At 36.0% G+C, this 15,323-nt stretch overlaps 3 protein-coding genes and 2 pseudogenes across 3 annotated transcripts; 3 read left to right on the top strand and 2 right to left on the bottom strand.

Moving 5' to 3' along the window:
• On the bottom strand, positions 1-1,689 carry LOC131620802 (uncharacterized; annotated as a pseudogene).
• LOC131620800 (uncharacterized) lies at positions 1,681-2,762 on the top strand. Its single transcript, XM_058891963.1, has one exon. The coding sequence runs from the start codon at positions 1,782-1,784 to the stop codon at positions 2,754-2,756; it is 975 nt and encodes a 324-aa protein (XP_058747946.1). The 5' UTR covers positions 1,681-1,781; the 3' UTR covers positions 2,757-2,762.
• A 1,546-nt stretch (positions 2,763-4,308) lies between these two features.
• LOC131620799 (exocyst complex component EXO70B1-like) lies at positions 4,309-7,967 on the top strand (annotated as a pseudogene).
• A 1,320-nt stretch (positions 7,968-9,287) lies between these two features.
• Positions 9,288-12,090, top strand: LOC131620798 (exocyst complex component EXO70B1-like). Its single transcript, XM_058891962.1, has one exon. The coding sequence runs from the start codon at positions 9,455-9,457 to the stop codon at positions 11,507-11,509; it is 2,055 nt and encodes a 684-aa protein (XP_058747945.1). The 5' UTR covers positions 9,288-9,454; the 3' UTR covers positions 11,510-12,090.
• Positions 12,091-12,722: 632 nt separating this feature from the next.
• Positions 12,723-15,143, bottom strand: LOC131620801 (probable WRKY transcription factor 61). The gene has a single exon (XM_058891964.1). The coding sequence runs from the start codon at positions 15,090-15,092 to the stop codon at positions 14,127-14,129; it is 966 nt and encodes a 321-aa protein (XP_058747947.1). The 5' UTR covers positions 15,093-15,143; the 3' UTR covers positions 12,723-14,126.
• Positions 15,144-15,323: the final 180 nt, after the last annotated feature.

Genomic DNA, 15,323 nt, shown 5'->3' with positions numbered 1-15,323 from the left:
TCTCATAGTTTGAGTCAAATGAGCAAGTGGAGTAGAATAAAAAGAAATCATACTATTGACCTGTTTAAATCTTTATTTGAATAAAGAACAACGTTTGATTCCATTCAAAGACCACATGATTCAAATTAAGTGGAAATCATGATTTGAATCAGCTATAATATAACCAAATGAAAAATGCTAAAAATGGTCTAATTCAAATCAGGTGTAAAAACTGATACGAATCTAATCAAGTAGAGGTGGCCATAAAATGCTTGATTCGAATCATGTGTAAAGTATTATTCGAATCAATGTGATTTTTTTTTTTTTGTAATCAAGAAATATATTAATGGGAGAATCAATGTGATTTAAAAGTTATTGTTTGCCTCTATTGAATTTGATTCGAATCATCCCAAAAGGTTTCCAAGTTGAACTCAACATGATTAATATTATTCACCATAAAAAAATAACGCAAAGTAGGGTCCTCGTAAATTTGTGACTTAGCTTCCAAGTTTCTCTCAAACTCCTTCTTTATTATCTCCATCTGTGAATAGAATAAAGAAGATGTTGTTGCTCCGTCAGCAACATCCAACGAGTATTCTCCAGCTTCTCTTTTGACCAGAAAGCCAAAAGGATGTTTCAACCGCAATGGCATCAATGATGAAGTTGGGATCGGTTGCCACCAATTTGAAGTTATCTTTCGCCTTCTGTAAAAGCATCTTGGCAATGTTTGAATTATTCTGCATAAGCTCATCCATACAAGTCATAAACTGTTGCATGATGTTGTTACCACTATTGATATTTTCATGTTGTTGTGAATCAACTCGAATGATTATACGTTTTTCCTCGAGATACTGATTTTCTGGTGGAACATTTAAGGAAGAGAAAGAAAGAAAATAAGACAGTAGCTATAACATGCTCCAATAATAGCTAACGACAATTTAATTTTCACGAGTTGTACAATTAAATATCCTAAATAAAAGTACATAAGATCCACTTCCAATCCGCATTGACTTTGTCTTGATAAACTAAGTGACATGATAGCAAAGGCAGCACATGAAATGAGACTCTATGCATCTGGTTTTCCATTCATAACTTTATCAGAGAAAAAGGAATACATAGAAGTAATTGTCAATACCATAAATGCTGAATGAGCTTTGTATCGAAAACTTGTCGAGCGTTGCCATGTTCTTGCAAACAAAATAATTAGACAGATGATGAAACTGAAAACGGCATAAAGAAATATTTTCATCAAATTCCAATTTCCAAATAGATGGTTGAAGGAAGAACTTAGAGCATAGCAAACCAGACCAACAATAGCGGATGCACAACCAACAAATCCCCACGCCTTTTGATCCATCATCCACCTCTGAATTTGGATAAACATGAGTTTCATGTTCTCTCTTTCAGCCTTTGCTGTTATTGAAAATTGCTTACACAAACAGATGAAATCAATTTCTTCTTTGGATGAGAAGCTATAATTGGTAATGTTGAGAGGAACAACTACTCCAATTTTGACTTCGGAGGAGAAGCTATAAAAAAATTGTGTAAAAGTCTAGACAATAATTTAGAGTACCTAACTTGTGAAAATTTTTATTTCAACATCAGTTTTTGAGTTTTTAAGAGCTACTGTGTTCTCATGTTCACACTATATTATGACTTTGTCAACAACTTGTGTATGAATTGTGACCACAGATTATAATAGACTCTTCTAGTCATAATTGTGAAGTTACTTTCTACATCAAACTCTTTTCTGATTTTATGACAACATATCAGTCTTAGAAGCCAAACACAAATTAAGCACTATGCCTATAAGAATATCCAATAGACTAATAAAGAAAAAGTTATGGAGAATTTTAGGTTTTATTTCAAGTATCATTGGACTCATTACATATGCATTCAGCTCTTCTTTCAATCATCTTTTTGGAGAATGGAACTCCTTCAAAATCGTTGTTTACACGGTGGTAAGTTTCATTATCAGTAGCATGATGTTATTTTTGAAAAGATTGAAACTTTCAAGGAGGTTCTTGATGAAAGCTCATTTGGGTGTTCTTGTTTTGTTGCTAACATCTTTGTACTCTTTTGTATCTGATAATAAAGATTTGAATGGGAAACCAGACCTATTGAGTCTGATTTCGTGTGCAGCCTTTGCTTTAATGTCTTTTTGCTTATCAAGACATATCGATCTTGGTTTTGAATCTGATCTCCTCAACTTCTTCCTTGGAATTTTTACTCTTCAATTGATGAAAATCAATTTGATGCTATCTATTGTTGCTGCAATCTTCTGTTATTTTCTTATGGTTCTTCGTTCTAATTGGGATTCTCGCCGCGAAATTAGAAATTTGAGAGTGGAACATGGTGGTGATCTTCGTGATGTATCCATAGACGTCGGTGTTTTAGATAATAGTAGCCAACAGAACCAGAACCAGTCTTCAAGAAGAAGGTTCAATCATGATGATGGGTATAATTGGAGAAAATATGAAGATAAATTAGGAAAAGGAAATGAAAACCAGAGAAGCTATTATAAATGTATTTGGCCTAATTGTGGTGTGAAGAAAAAAGTCGAGAGAACAATCGATGGAGATATAATTAAGACACTATACAAAGGTACGCATAATCATTGCTGGCCTACTGCTATAAGGAAGAGGAACTCATCATCAGAATATCTTTATTCACTTTTGCCTTCAGATACTCGCCCCATTGACTTGCGAGATCAATCATTTCACAGAGAAGATGTGGATTTTGATGCAGAACATGAAAGCTCGTCACTGTCAATATGAAATGTTGATAATATTTCAACAGAGAACAAATGAGCTGTTTCAATTCAAAGGTTTCTGTCAGCTAATTTCTGATAGAGGGTAGCACTATGTTTATTTTCGTACACACACTTCACCTCTATAATTAGGCGTGTCAAGGTCTCCAAACCACTCTAGTGTCTGGTACTTGTAGGACACTCCTACGACACATATTAGAAAAGTAAGACAAGGTTATATAACTATAAGTTCATAGCCTTCATGCATGAATTTATTCCAACCAATTCAAAGCTAAACTAATAAGAAATATTACATGCAATATGGATTAAAAGAGAGTTGCCTATATTTTTTGTAAATTAGAACTATTTCTATATAAAATAAAGTTATTGTTTTCTTGAAGCGTCTCTAGTTGCCTTGGCCAACATCGTTATTTTCCTCATTATAACATCTTCGTTCAATTGTAAAGTTAGATATCCGCAGAAAAAATATAAAAGATCAACTTCGAAGCAAAACACCAACAATGGGGAAACGAGAAAACGCCAACAACAGTAATAGTGATGAAGTCTTATCGGAGATGTAGGCCGCTACGGAAGAGTTGTGTCGCGTCAACTAAGCTTTGTTTTTTATTTATTAACATAACTATCTTTTCTTTGCAAGTTTATTTAAGGAACATGAATATGTAATTTCATATGAATAGCATCAATCAACTTTCCACTGTCATTGATAATCAGTATTTATTTTCACTTACAAGAAAAATATAAGATTGACGAGCTTAACGATGATGAATTAGTACATAATATCTTGGTAACACAAAAATGTAAACATCACTTATCTTTATGGCAGCACACTAAGAGTCCAAAACTAGTAGTGAGTGCTAGAAATGGGTTGGAGTAAGTTGATAATGATAATTAAAGATATTCTGTTGTCAGCTGCAAACCTCTCTGCATTTGTGGTTGAACATTGTGAAGAATCTGCTTGGACTTGAATGACTACAGAATGTGGATCAGGGATTAGGAATCTACGACGGCCACTTTCTGTTTGGTTGCCCAAATAAAAATGAAGGATGATGAGAAAATAACTGAAAACCACTCCAATAATGACTAAAAACAGTTAGATCTTCATGAGTTGTAAAGTAAGATACCCGCAGAAAAAAATATAAAGGATCAATTTCAAATCCAAAGTGAGTCGGCTTCGATAAACTGAGAGACATGATAGCAAAAGCTAATGCATAATTTAATACAGATTTATTGGAGAAACAAAATATTAATATTGATTCCAAGCACGTTAACATTCCACCATGGAGGAAAAATGATAATGAGATTATGTTTCCTTAAATCAGAAAGGATATTGATGAAGAAACTAACTTAACAATTATGGCTAGAAATATCTATTTTAATCTGTGGTCGCAATTCACAACACGTCGTAGACAAAATATGTTGCCTTTCTAAAAACAAAACAAAACAAAAACTAATAATATAGAGTGAACATGAGAAGACAGTAGCTCTTAAAGTCAAAAACTCATGTTGAAATAAATACTATAGACTTTTACTCAAGTTTTCTTTATAGCTGAGAGAGAGAGAGAGAGAGAACATGATGGATACAAAGGTGTGGAGATTTGTTGGCTTTGCATCAGCCATGGTTGGATTGGTTTGTTATGCTCTAAGTTCTTCCTTCAACCATCTATTTGGAAATTGGAATTTCTTGAAAATATGTCTGTACACTGCTTTCAGTTTCATCATTTGTCTAATTGTTTTGTTTGCAACTTGCAAGATCATGGCAACACTCCACAAGTCTTCGATTCAAAGCTCATTCGGCATTTCTGGTATTGACAATTACTTATGTCTATTCTTTTTTCTTCAATAAAGTTATGAGAGTAAAACCAAATGCATATAGTCTCATTTCATGTGCTGCCTTTGCTATCATGTCACTTAGTTTATCAAGACAAATTCAGTGCGGATTTGAAGTGGATCTTATGTACTTTTATCTAGGATGTTTAATTGTACAACTCATGAAATTTAATTTATTGTTAGCTATAGTAGAAGTCTGTTACAGCTACTGTCTTATTATTCTTCGGTCTTCTTTCACTTGCTTAAATGCGACATCAGAAAATCATTCCCTTGGACCCGAAGAACAACTAGTAGCTATTCAAGTTGATTCACAACAACGAGAAAATAGCAATAGTGGTTGCGTCCTGCAACACTTTTATACAGATTTGGAACGGTTGTTGCAACAGTTTCGAACATGTATGAAAGAGTTACAGAAGAACAACTCAAATATTGAAAAAATGCTTTTGGAAAATGTGAAAGGTAACTATAAATTGGTAGTGACTGACCACAACTTCATAGTTGATGCACTTTCACATGAAACAATTAATAACCTTCAAGAAACGGCAAAGTTAATGGTTGATGCTGGATTTGAGAACGAGTCCTACGAGGCATACAACACTTTTCGTAAAGAATGGTTGGAAGACTTGCTAAAGAAAAAGTTGTTAAGATTGGGAGAGATGGGATTTCAAGATTACGTAATTGGAAGATGGATAAAAACTTCAGAGGTTGCTCTTAGAGTATTATTTCCTAGTGAGAACCGCTCTACAATTGTGTCTTCTTGGATTCAACATCTGCATCTTCTGATCTCTATTTCTCAGAGTTATGTCGTGGAGCAACTATTGAACTTCTGAATTTTGCAGATTCGTTTGCAAATCGAAGCCCCTCAGCGTGGCGTTTGTTTAAAGTCCTCAACATGATAGAGACTCTTTGTGATCTAATTCCTGAATTTGAATCATTGTTCCATGATTCGTTAGTGAATGAAGCAATAAAAGTAAGAAATAAATTGGGTGAAATATGTAGAAGCATTTTCATGGAATTCGGAGATATGATATTCCTTTCATGTTCATCCAATGACTTGCGCGGCCACTGGCTACATTGTTATGGCTTTTTGGTCAAGAAATAAACTGGAGCAAATTTTAAGAGCGCACCCCTTGGTTGTTATATATGGGGCGGGAACATCTTTTTTTTATTCGCAGATGGAGTTGATAATGCAGCAATTTGAGAGAAAACTGGAAACTAAGTCACAAGCTTATGAAGATCCTGCTTTGCGCTATCTTTTCATGATAAATAATCTATGTCAAGTTAAGGGCGGATTGGAAACTTTTTGGGATGATAGGTTTTGTATAAACATGATGAAATACATTGAACTATATAGTAGAAGTTCTTGGAATAAGTTGATAAATTATTTTGGATAAGGATATAGAAGAGTCAGTGGCACCCAATTCTGAAATAGATTCAATGAAAGACAAACTCAATTTGTTCAATCAAAAGTTTAAGGAGATGTGTGGAATACAGTCTAAATGGCGTGTTTTTGATGAGCAACTAAGGAAACAAATGATAATGTTCATAGAAAGCATTTTGTTGCCAGCATATGGAAACTTCATCGGTATGTTTCAGAATGTTGTTGGTAAAAATGCGGCCGACTATATAGAGTATGAAATGTCTGATATTCAAGATCAGCTCAACCACTCATTTTTATTACAAGATGTTTGTCGAAGAATCATGTGAAAATCAGTTAGTTACTTAGCTAGTTAGCTAGTAAAGGTTTGTTAGTGTTCATGATAGTTACTGCTTTATTAAATGTATAAATAGAATACTTGGAAGTTAGATCTGAAAAAGGAGTGTGTTAAAAATATTTCAAAAAGTTTGTTGCTATAGTTAATTTATTATAAATGAAAAATGATTAAATTCAGGTAAATTAATCAAAACGTGCGTTGCTGTACCACTGATGGATTTTGAAAGGGACTCAAGAGGCACGTTCTGGAAGAATGAATCTGATTGTTTCACCTTAGCAATCTTGTACACATGCTGAAGGGACAGAGTAGTTTCGGTAACTTGACCGAGGTGTATACTGCCTATTCCGGAAGCTTTCTTTCGGTACCGCGATATGGAAGAAGAGTTCATTGTGAACTCAAACTTGTTGTCTTAAGCTGTTATTGTAACCGCCATTGGTGTATCTTGCTTGAATAATCGAGCCTATGCTCCAAAGTCTTTGCAAAACTCCGTAAACGCTTGCCATCGACACATTCAACCAATCTTATTACAATCATCAACCTAAATACATTCAACTTTATTGCGCGGATAAATCAAACACTATTAGTATGTATATTTAGTACTGTTGCCGAATTTCTATAAAAGATTCAACCATCCCTGATGCTAAGGCACAAAGAAAGTACACTAAGCTAAAGAACAAAGGATCAAAAACAAGAAAACATTATCACAACATGTGAAATAGAGTACTAGAAATGCACTAGAATTGAAGATGAACAAGAAGCTAAGTCAACTTCTTTTTTCCACTTTGGGGTTGGAGGGAGGCGAGATGTCATATGTATGGAGTATATCATGCCAAATTTGCTATTTCCTAGTGTTGAGTGGCATGTAATTGTCTGGCGGTTTTCCGCAGGGTTCGAAGGCTGCCCTTGTTGGATTTATCTATCCAGCGTCACCGGTGCTATTTGATGGGCTTAACATACCAACCCATGGCGCCTATAATATGTTAGGCGCCGCCCGTCGAGGGGTCTTTGCTATAAGGAAGCATAGTTGCACCCTCACTAACATCAATTGCTTTTAAGGTAGTGGTAGGCGCTTGATCCAAAAGCCTTATCTCGACTGGGCGGTGTGTAATGGCTTCTATCTCGATCAGGCGGTGTGTAATCACTTCTATGAGACTCTTTGGTGGAATTAGAGCTTTGTATGGCACACTCATTGACGTCTCTCGCCTTAGTTTATGTATTCTTTCTTCTCGCTTTATAAAGCATTTAGCCCATTTCATAATCGAGGCCATGAAAGTAGCGGAATTTTGGGCGAGAGACTCATTGAAATGCCCGACTTTCAAGCCTTTTTATACTGCTCCCACGAACATTTTTTATTAGCATTTACCACCTTGATAGTTGCCTCATTTAACCTAGCAAGACATTCTCTCAATTACTCATAGTGCCCCTGACACACATTGAACAGGCTGGAGGTAGAGACCTTTCAATGTTTGCTAGCTGAGAACTGGAGGATTAGCTTTCTCGACAAGTCAAGATAACTAGTCATCGGTTGTCTTGGGACGTTCATGTACCTTTTCAGCGTTGCCTCTTTGAACGTGCTAGATAAGAGCTTGCTTTTCAAAGAGGCAGCGGCGCCTATTATGGCCATCTGAGTGTTGATGGCTGCGATACGCTCTTGTGCGTCGTTCTTTCCATCAAAAGCTATATGGGACGGAGGTATGAAGCTTTTTGGAATGGGCATCTAAGATCAAGTCGGAGAAGAGCTAGGGATCTAAGATATTGTCGCCTTCGAGTGGATCATCATCATGTCGTTGTTGCTGAAGGTGCAAGGCGTTGGTCTGTAGAGCTTCGTTGACGCGACACAAATCTTCCATAGCGGTCTGCATCTCCGCTATGGCTTCATCATCATTGATGTTTTTGGTGTTGTCTCGTCTCATCATTGTTGAAGTATAATTTTGACACCTGGAGATCTAGATGAATGTGTGGTCTAGGTCAATTTTACAAGGCTCCACGGTGATGAGTACCAACTGTACTTGTGTTAAGTACAATAGTGTGCATCTTGCTCGCATTATGGAATGCAATGAATATTTAACAGTGTAGCTGTGTAGAAAGAATTTTTCTCATTTGCCACCTTAATTTCCTTGAAATTTCTCCTCAATGATAGAAAAAAATAGTCTTTTAATCATCTCACTCCTTGTATAGCAACATGACGTCCATGGTCAACCGAATTGTAAGATTTGTGTGTTTTGTTTCAAAGTTGAGTTTTTATATTTTTTCTGCGGATATCTAATTTTACAATTAATGAAGATAAAACTGTTTTTGGTCATTGCTGGTGCGAGTTTCAGTTATATGATATCATCATCATTTTTGGTTATTGTTTGTGTGATCCAACAGATCAATGTGTAATGCAACAACAACAAGATCAAGATTCAGCATTTATTATTCAAGTCAATCGAATTTCACAACAAAGCGATATAGGGAATACTGTTTGTAAATTGTAACAGAACCAATCATCATTACAACCATGTGCTATCAGAGATGAAACAGAAGCTTATTTGTTGGATTTCACTCGAGCAGCAGCATAATACAATTGATGGATTTCACTCCATCAATTGTTCTCTCGATTTTTTTTCTTCACCATACAATTAGGCCAAGCACATTTGTAATAGCTTCTCTGGTTTTCATTTCCTTTTGATAATTTATCTTCATACTTTTTCCAATTATACCCATCATCATGATTGAACCTTCTTCTTAAAGAACAGTTTTGTTGGTTACCATTATCTAAAACATCAACTTCTATGACTACATCACGATGATCACTATTATGGGCATAGTGCTTAATTTTCAAAGTGTATTTGGCTTCTAAGACTGATATGTTTCATAAAATCAGAGAAGAGTTTTCTGTAGAAAGTAACTTCACAATTATGACTAAAAAAATCTATTACAATTAGTGGTCACAATTCACCACTGTTGTTGACAAAATATGTTGTTTTTCAAATAGTATAGTGTGAACATGAGAACGCAGTAGCTCTTAAAGTCAAAAACTCATGTTAAAATGAATACTTTCATAAATCATTGTCTAGACTTTTATTCAAGTTTTCTTTATCGCTTCTTATCCAAAGTAGATATTGGTTTCATCTGTTTGTGTAGCCAATTTTCAATAACAGCATAAGCTGAAAGAAAGAGCATGACACCCATGTTCATCCAAATTCAGAGGTGGATGATGCATACAAAGCTGTGGAGATTTGTCGGCTTTGCATCAGCTATTGTTGGATTGCTTTGTTATGCTCTAAGTTCTTCCTTCAACCATCTATTTGGAAATTGGAATTTCATGAAAATATTTCTTTACACCGTTTTCAGTTTCATCATTTGTTTAATTATTTTGTTTGCGAGAACGTGGCAACACTCGTCAAGTCTTCGATTCAAAGCTCATTCAGCATTTCTGGTATTGACAATTACCTCTGTCTATTCCTTTTTCTCTGATAAAGTTATGAACGGAAAACCAGATGCATATAGTCTCATTTCATGTGTTGCCTTTGCTGTCATGTCACTTAGTTTATCAAGACAAATTCAATGTGGATTTGAAGTGGATCTTATGTACTTTTATCTAGGATGTTTAATTGTACAACTCATGAAGATTAAATTGTCGTTGGCTGTTATTGGAATAGGTTTCAGTTATTCCCTGATCATTCTTCGTTCTTCGTTTCTTTCCGTAGAAGAAATTGGGTATTCTGAACCCGAAGATGAAAATTCGGTAGTTATTGAAATCAACTCACAAAAACAACTAGCTAATACCGATATTGCTGGTACAATGGAACAACTGAAGACTTGTCTTAACACACTTGAGAAGAAAACTTTGAATCTCGTCGAAATGCTTTTGAAGCATGTGAATGAATACGATGATTCTGAATTGATGCTGCCTAGCGTTAACTTCATGATCGATGAGTTGCCTTCTGAACTGATCAACCAGCTACATGAAACCGCCAAGTTGATGGCAAGCGCTGGGTTTGAGAAAGAGTTTGCTAATGTATACATCAGTTGTAGAAGGAAATGTTTGGAGGAGTGTCTAATAAGTAAAGTATTCGGGTCGCAGAAGATTAACATCAAGAATAAACATCAAAGGGTGAAATATGTAGATAATGTTATTAAGAGATGGATCACAGCATCAGAAATTGCTCTTAAGATTCTATTTCCCTTTGAACAACGACTTTGTGATGACGTCTTTTCGGGTTTTACCTCCTCTGCTACTCGGTTCAAAGAGGTTTTCCACGGAGCAACACTTCAGCTTCTGAATTTGGTTGATGCAGTTGCTGATGGAAGCCCTTCAATTTGGCGTTTGTTCAAAATGGTTGCAATCTTCGAGACATTGCATTATCTTATACCGAAATTGCAATTCTGTCCTGATTCGATGGTAAACGAAACAGCAGTTACAGTCCAAAACAGGTTAGGGGAAGCAATTAGTGACCTTTTCATGAAACTGAATTATCTGATTTTTCGTGTCCCAGCAGCAAAGCAAGTTGCTCCACCTGATGGCCGACATCATCCAATGACAGTCCAGATCATGAGCTACGTCGCTTCAGCTTGTAGGTCACGCCGTACGCTAGAACCGATTTTGCAGAAATATCCCAAAGTTAATAACAGACTAGTATTCAACGCTTCTTTTGTAGAACATGTGGAGTGGATAATGGATACATTGAGGAGAAAAATGACAGCTAAGTCTAAAGACTACGAAGACTTTGCATTGCGCTATCTTTATATGATGAATAATAGGAGGTACATAGAAGCTACAATTAAAAGGTGGGATTTGGATACTGTCTTCAGCGATGTTTGGTTCGCAAAATTTCAAGCGATATTCCAAGAAGAACTTGAGTTTTATCAAAGAAACTCATGGAACAAGGTGATGGAGATATTGAAGTTGGACAACATTGATTGCATGGCACCTAATGATAATGTTACAGCAGAGTTATTGAAAGAGAAACTAAAATTGTTCAACAAGCATTTTGAAGAAACGTATAGAGCTCAGTCCACATGGTCTGTATATGATAAGAAGTTGAGGGAAGAAATAATAAGATCAGTAGGAAATAGGTTGCTTCCAGTATATGGAATCTTTATTGGGAAGTTCCGGGATTGTCTTGGTATTCATGCTAATCAGTATGTTGAGTATGGAATGTTTGAGATTCAAGATCGACTCAACAATTTGTTTCTGGAAAGTAATATAGATGAATCATCCGAATTTAGGTGAAGCATTTGGTAAGTTTGTTTTTTTAATATTGTTTTTATGTTGTTGCAAAAGATATGATTGGACTTAAAAGTAATTATATGATATATCTGGAACATCTGTAATTATATGATTTAATTGTTTAATTTGTGTTCAAATCACACCACAATAAGAAGTTTTACTCCCAAGAATTAACAACAAACTCCATATCTCATCTGTGTCAATCAGCATTAGCCTTCATCTTCTGCGCTTTCAGTAGGTTATTCTGTAAGCAAGCTAAAATTGCTTCTCGACAAGCCAGCAAGGAGTCATAAGCCTCGACCTTTGAACTGCCAGGTAAATAGGAAGGTATCGAGGGAGCTGTTTCCCATAGGTTGCTTGATATGGAGAGATTCCGGATGCTGAGTGTACCGATGTATTGTAATGAAGTTCTACCAAGTTTGGAAGCAACCATTTTTTCATGGCAGCTAGCTTGCTAGGATTGATATGGAAACCCGCAGAAGAGACTATATGGACCAAATAATCCCTAGATTCCTGACACAATAAATACTTTGATAACTTCACATAAAAGGATTTATTCTCTAAACATGTCAAATAAGTTTCGAAATGATGTAATGGGCCTTAAGGGCTGAGCTATACACCAAGACATCGTCAAACAAACAATGACAAACTGCCTGGAATACGGATAGAACAGTTGATTCATAGTTTCTTGAAATGTTGACGGTGTATTCACGAGGCCAAATGACGTGACGACAAACTCAAAATGCTTGTCATGAATGTGGAATATTGTTTTATAGGTGTCACGCGAATGAACATGAATTTAATGATGCCCTGCGTGTAAATCCATCTTAATGAACATTGAAACTGCACCTAATTCATTCAAGAGTTAGTCGTTGGTACGAATGAGAAATTTATATTTAACAATAGCTGTGTTTAATGTGTGAAAATCTACACAAAAATGTCATGCATCATATTTTTTGAACAAGCAACATAGTTGATGAAAAGAGAATGTGACTGAGAATAAGATGTCTTGATCAAGCATTTCCCTAATGAGTTTCTCCATCTAATATTTTTGAAATTGTGGGTAGAGATATAATGTTGGTGATTTTAGTATCATCAATGTATTTTGGTAATAATGTGATTTACTGTAGGCCGATGCAATTATGCGTTAAGCTTAAAACGAGTTAGGGTAGTGCGGAGTGCACGCTCGTAGAGCCAAACGTGCAAATGAATACGAATAATAGAAACGGGGTTCCAAGGGGCGGAGCCCCTGGCGGGGTGCGGGGCAGCGCCCCGTCGGGGTCCAAGGGGCAGCGCCCCTGGCTGGGGTCCCGCTGCCAGGTCAGCGGGCGGGGTGTAGGGCAGCGCCCCGAACGAAATTTTCGTTTGAATAGTTGCATCCTTTTTCAACCGACATAACCGTTTTACCGAACAGGTGTGTCGTTTCCCAACCAACATAACTGTTTTTACCGAACAGGTGTGTCATTTCGGTTTCTATTGTTGATCTCCTATATAAGGAGTCATTTGGCCTCGGTTTCGAATACGAAAAACATACTTCCTCTACATTCTGATCTGTTCTCCATTGTCAGAAACAGATTGTTCTTCGAGAATTATCCCCGCAAAGATTTCGTGAACCCAGACAAGAATAGGGTCGAAATACTTTGTTCGGAAAGTGAACGAACACGATTCTTGAAGATATCCAGGATTATCATACCTATATCTAACATATAACCGAATATTCACCTGTTTTGATCCCTCAATAAGATGAATTTGATGGTCTACTACAAATTGGTGGGTGGAAATTCGGTTGGAGCCAAAAAAATAAAATTGAAACGATGTAATAGAGTTGTAATTGTTGGAGGGAGTGTTGAGAAACAAGTGTGAGTTATGTGGAGAAACAAGTGTGAGTTCTAAGTTCCACATTGCTTAGAAAAGTAAAGGTTGAGCTTTATAAGCGAGAGAACTCATACACCTATCACCTTAAGGTTTTTGTTGAATCTGTGGTGTCTCTCTCATTTGTTTGAGCGAGTCTTTGACCCCTCAAACGTTTCACAGTGAAACGGAGTGAGTTCTGTTCTGATGTGGCATGGAAGTCGCTTCAATATGAAAAACCAATCCATGGCGTTAGATCCATCAAAACCTGCACCTTCAAACCAACTTCCTTCAATTGGTTGATATTATTATATAAGGTAAACAGTAGTAACAAACTTGCATAAAAGTAGGAAATGTCATAACAGAAAAAGATAAACTATCTAGAATATTCTCTGATTCCCACAGAAAGTCTTCCATCCAAGCTGGTTTTAGTGAAAATTTGACTTTCATTTATATCTGCAATTGGGATTTCCACTTCCTCTACGGGGTCTTCATCAATACTTGCGTTCGTATCACAGATCTATACAGTTTGGTTTCGGGCGCTGCTTTCAGTATCATGTCACTTGGTTTGTCGATGGAGTGTCAGCTTTGGTTTCGAAGTTGATCTTTTATGTTTTACCTGCAGATATCTAACTTTACAGTTCATGAAGATAATACTGTTTTTGGTCATTGCTGGTCCGAGTTTCAGTTATATAGGGGATACTGTTTGTAACAGAACCAATGGGTTTGCGACTGAGGGCACCATCGAACTGTTTGGATTACCAACATTTCATATTGATAGGAAGAAACTTTCATGCTCAGCATCAAAATCCAATTGATCTCTGCTAAATGATTGATTTGTTAAGTCAATGGGGCCAGTCTCTGAAGGCAAAAGTGCATAAAGATATTCAGATGATGAACTCCTCTTCATTATTGTCGTAGGCAAGCGATGATTATGCATACCTTTGCATAGTGTCTCAATTATATCTCCATCAATTCTTCTCTCAACTTTTTTCTTCACCATACAATTAGGCCATGAACATTTATAATAGCTTCTCTGGTTTTCATTTCCTTTCGCTGATTTCTCTTCATATTTTTTCCAACTATACCTATCCTTATGATCGAACCATCTTAAAGACTGGTTCTGTTGGCTACCATTATCCAAAACATCAATTTCTATGGCCACATCACGATGATCGCTACCATTTTCCACTCTCGAACTTCTAATTTTGCGGCAAGAATCCCAATTAGAACGAAGAACCATAAGTGAATAACAGAAGATTGCAGCAACAATAGATAGCATCAAATTGACTTTCATCAATTGAAGAGTAAAAATTCCAAGGAAGAAATTGAGGAGATCGGATTCAAAACCAAGATCAATATGTCTTGATAAGCAAAAAGACATTAAAGCAAAGGCTGCACACGAAATCAGACTCAATAGGTCCGGTTTCCCATTCAAATTTTTATTATCAGATACGAAAGAGTACAACGATGTTAGCAACAAAACAAGAACACCCAAATGAGCTTTCATCAAGAATCTCCTTGAAAGTTTCAATCTTTTCATTAATAACATCATGCTACTGATAATGAAACTTACCGCCGTGTAAATAACGATTTTGAAGAAGTTCCACTCTCCAAAAAGATGATTGAAAGAAGAGCTGAATGCATATGAAATGAGTCCTATGATACATGAAAAAAAACCTAAAATTCTCCATAACTTTTTCTTTATTAGTCTATTGGATATTGTTATAGGCATAGTGCTTAATTTGTATTTGGCTTGTAAGACTGATATGTTTTCATAAAATCAGAGAAGAGTTTGATGTAGAAAGTAACTTAACGATTATAACTAAAAAAATCTATTTTAATCTATGATCACAATTCAAACAAAAGTTGTTGACAAAGTCATAATATAGTGTGAACATGAAAATTGAAAACACAGTAGCTCTTAAAAGTCAAAAACTGATGTTGAAATAAATATTTTCAGAAA

Source organism: Vicia villosa, linkage group LG7 (genome assembly GCF_029867415.1).
Source record: "Vicia villosa cultivar HV-30 ecotype Madison, WI linkage group LG7, Vvil1.0, whole genome shotgun sequence".
Taxonomy (NCBI): domain Eukaryota; kingdom Viridiplantae; phylum Streptophyta; class Magnoliopsida; order Fabales; family Fabaceae; genus Vicia; species Vicia villosa.
Note: the sequence above shows the minus strand (reverse complement) of the source record. Positions and strands in the feature narration are given on the sequence as shown.

Excerpts from the sequence above, each read along its gene's own strand:
- LOC131620800 (XM_058891963.1), top strand. The coding sequence starts at position 1,782 with ATGCCTATAAGAATATCCAATAGACTAATAAAGAAAAAGTTATGGAGA.
- LOC131620801 (XM_058891964.1), bottom strand. The coding sequence starts at position 15,092 with ATGCCTATAACAATATCCAATAGACTAATAAAGAAAAAGTTATGGAGA.
- LOC131620798 (XM_058891962.1), top strand. The coding sequence starts at position 9,455 with ATGACACCCATGTTCATCCAAATTCAGAGGTGGATGATGCATACAAAG.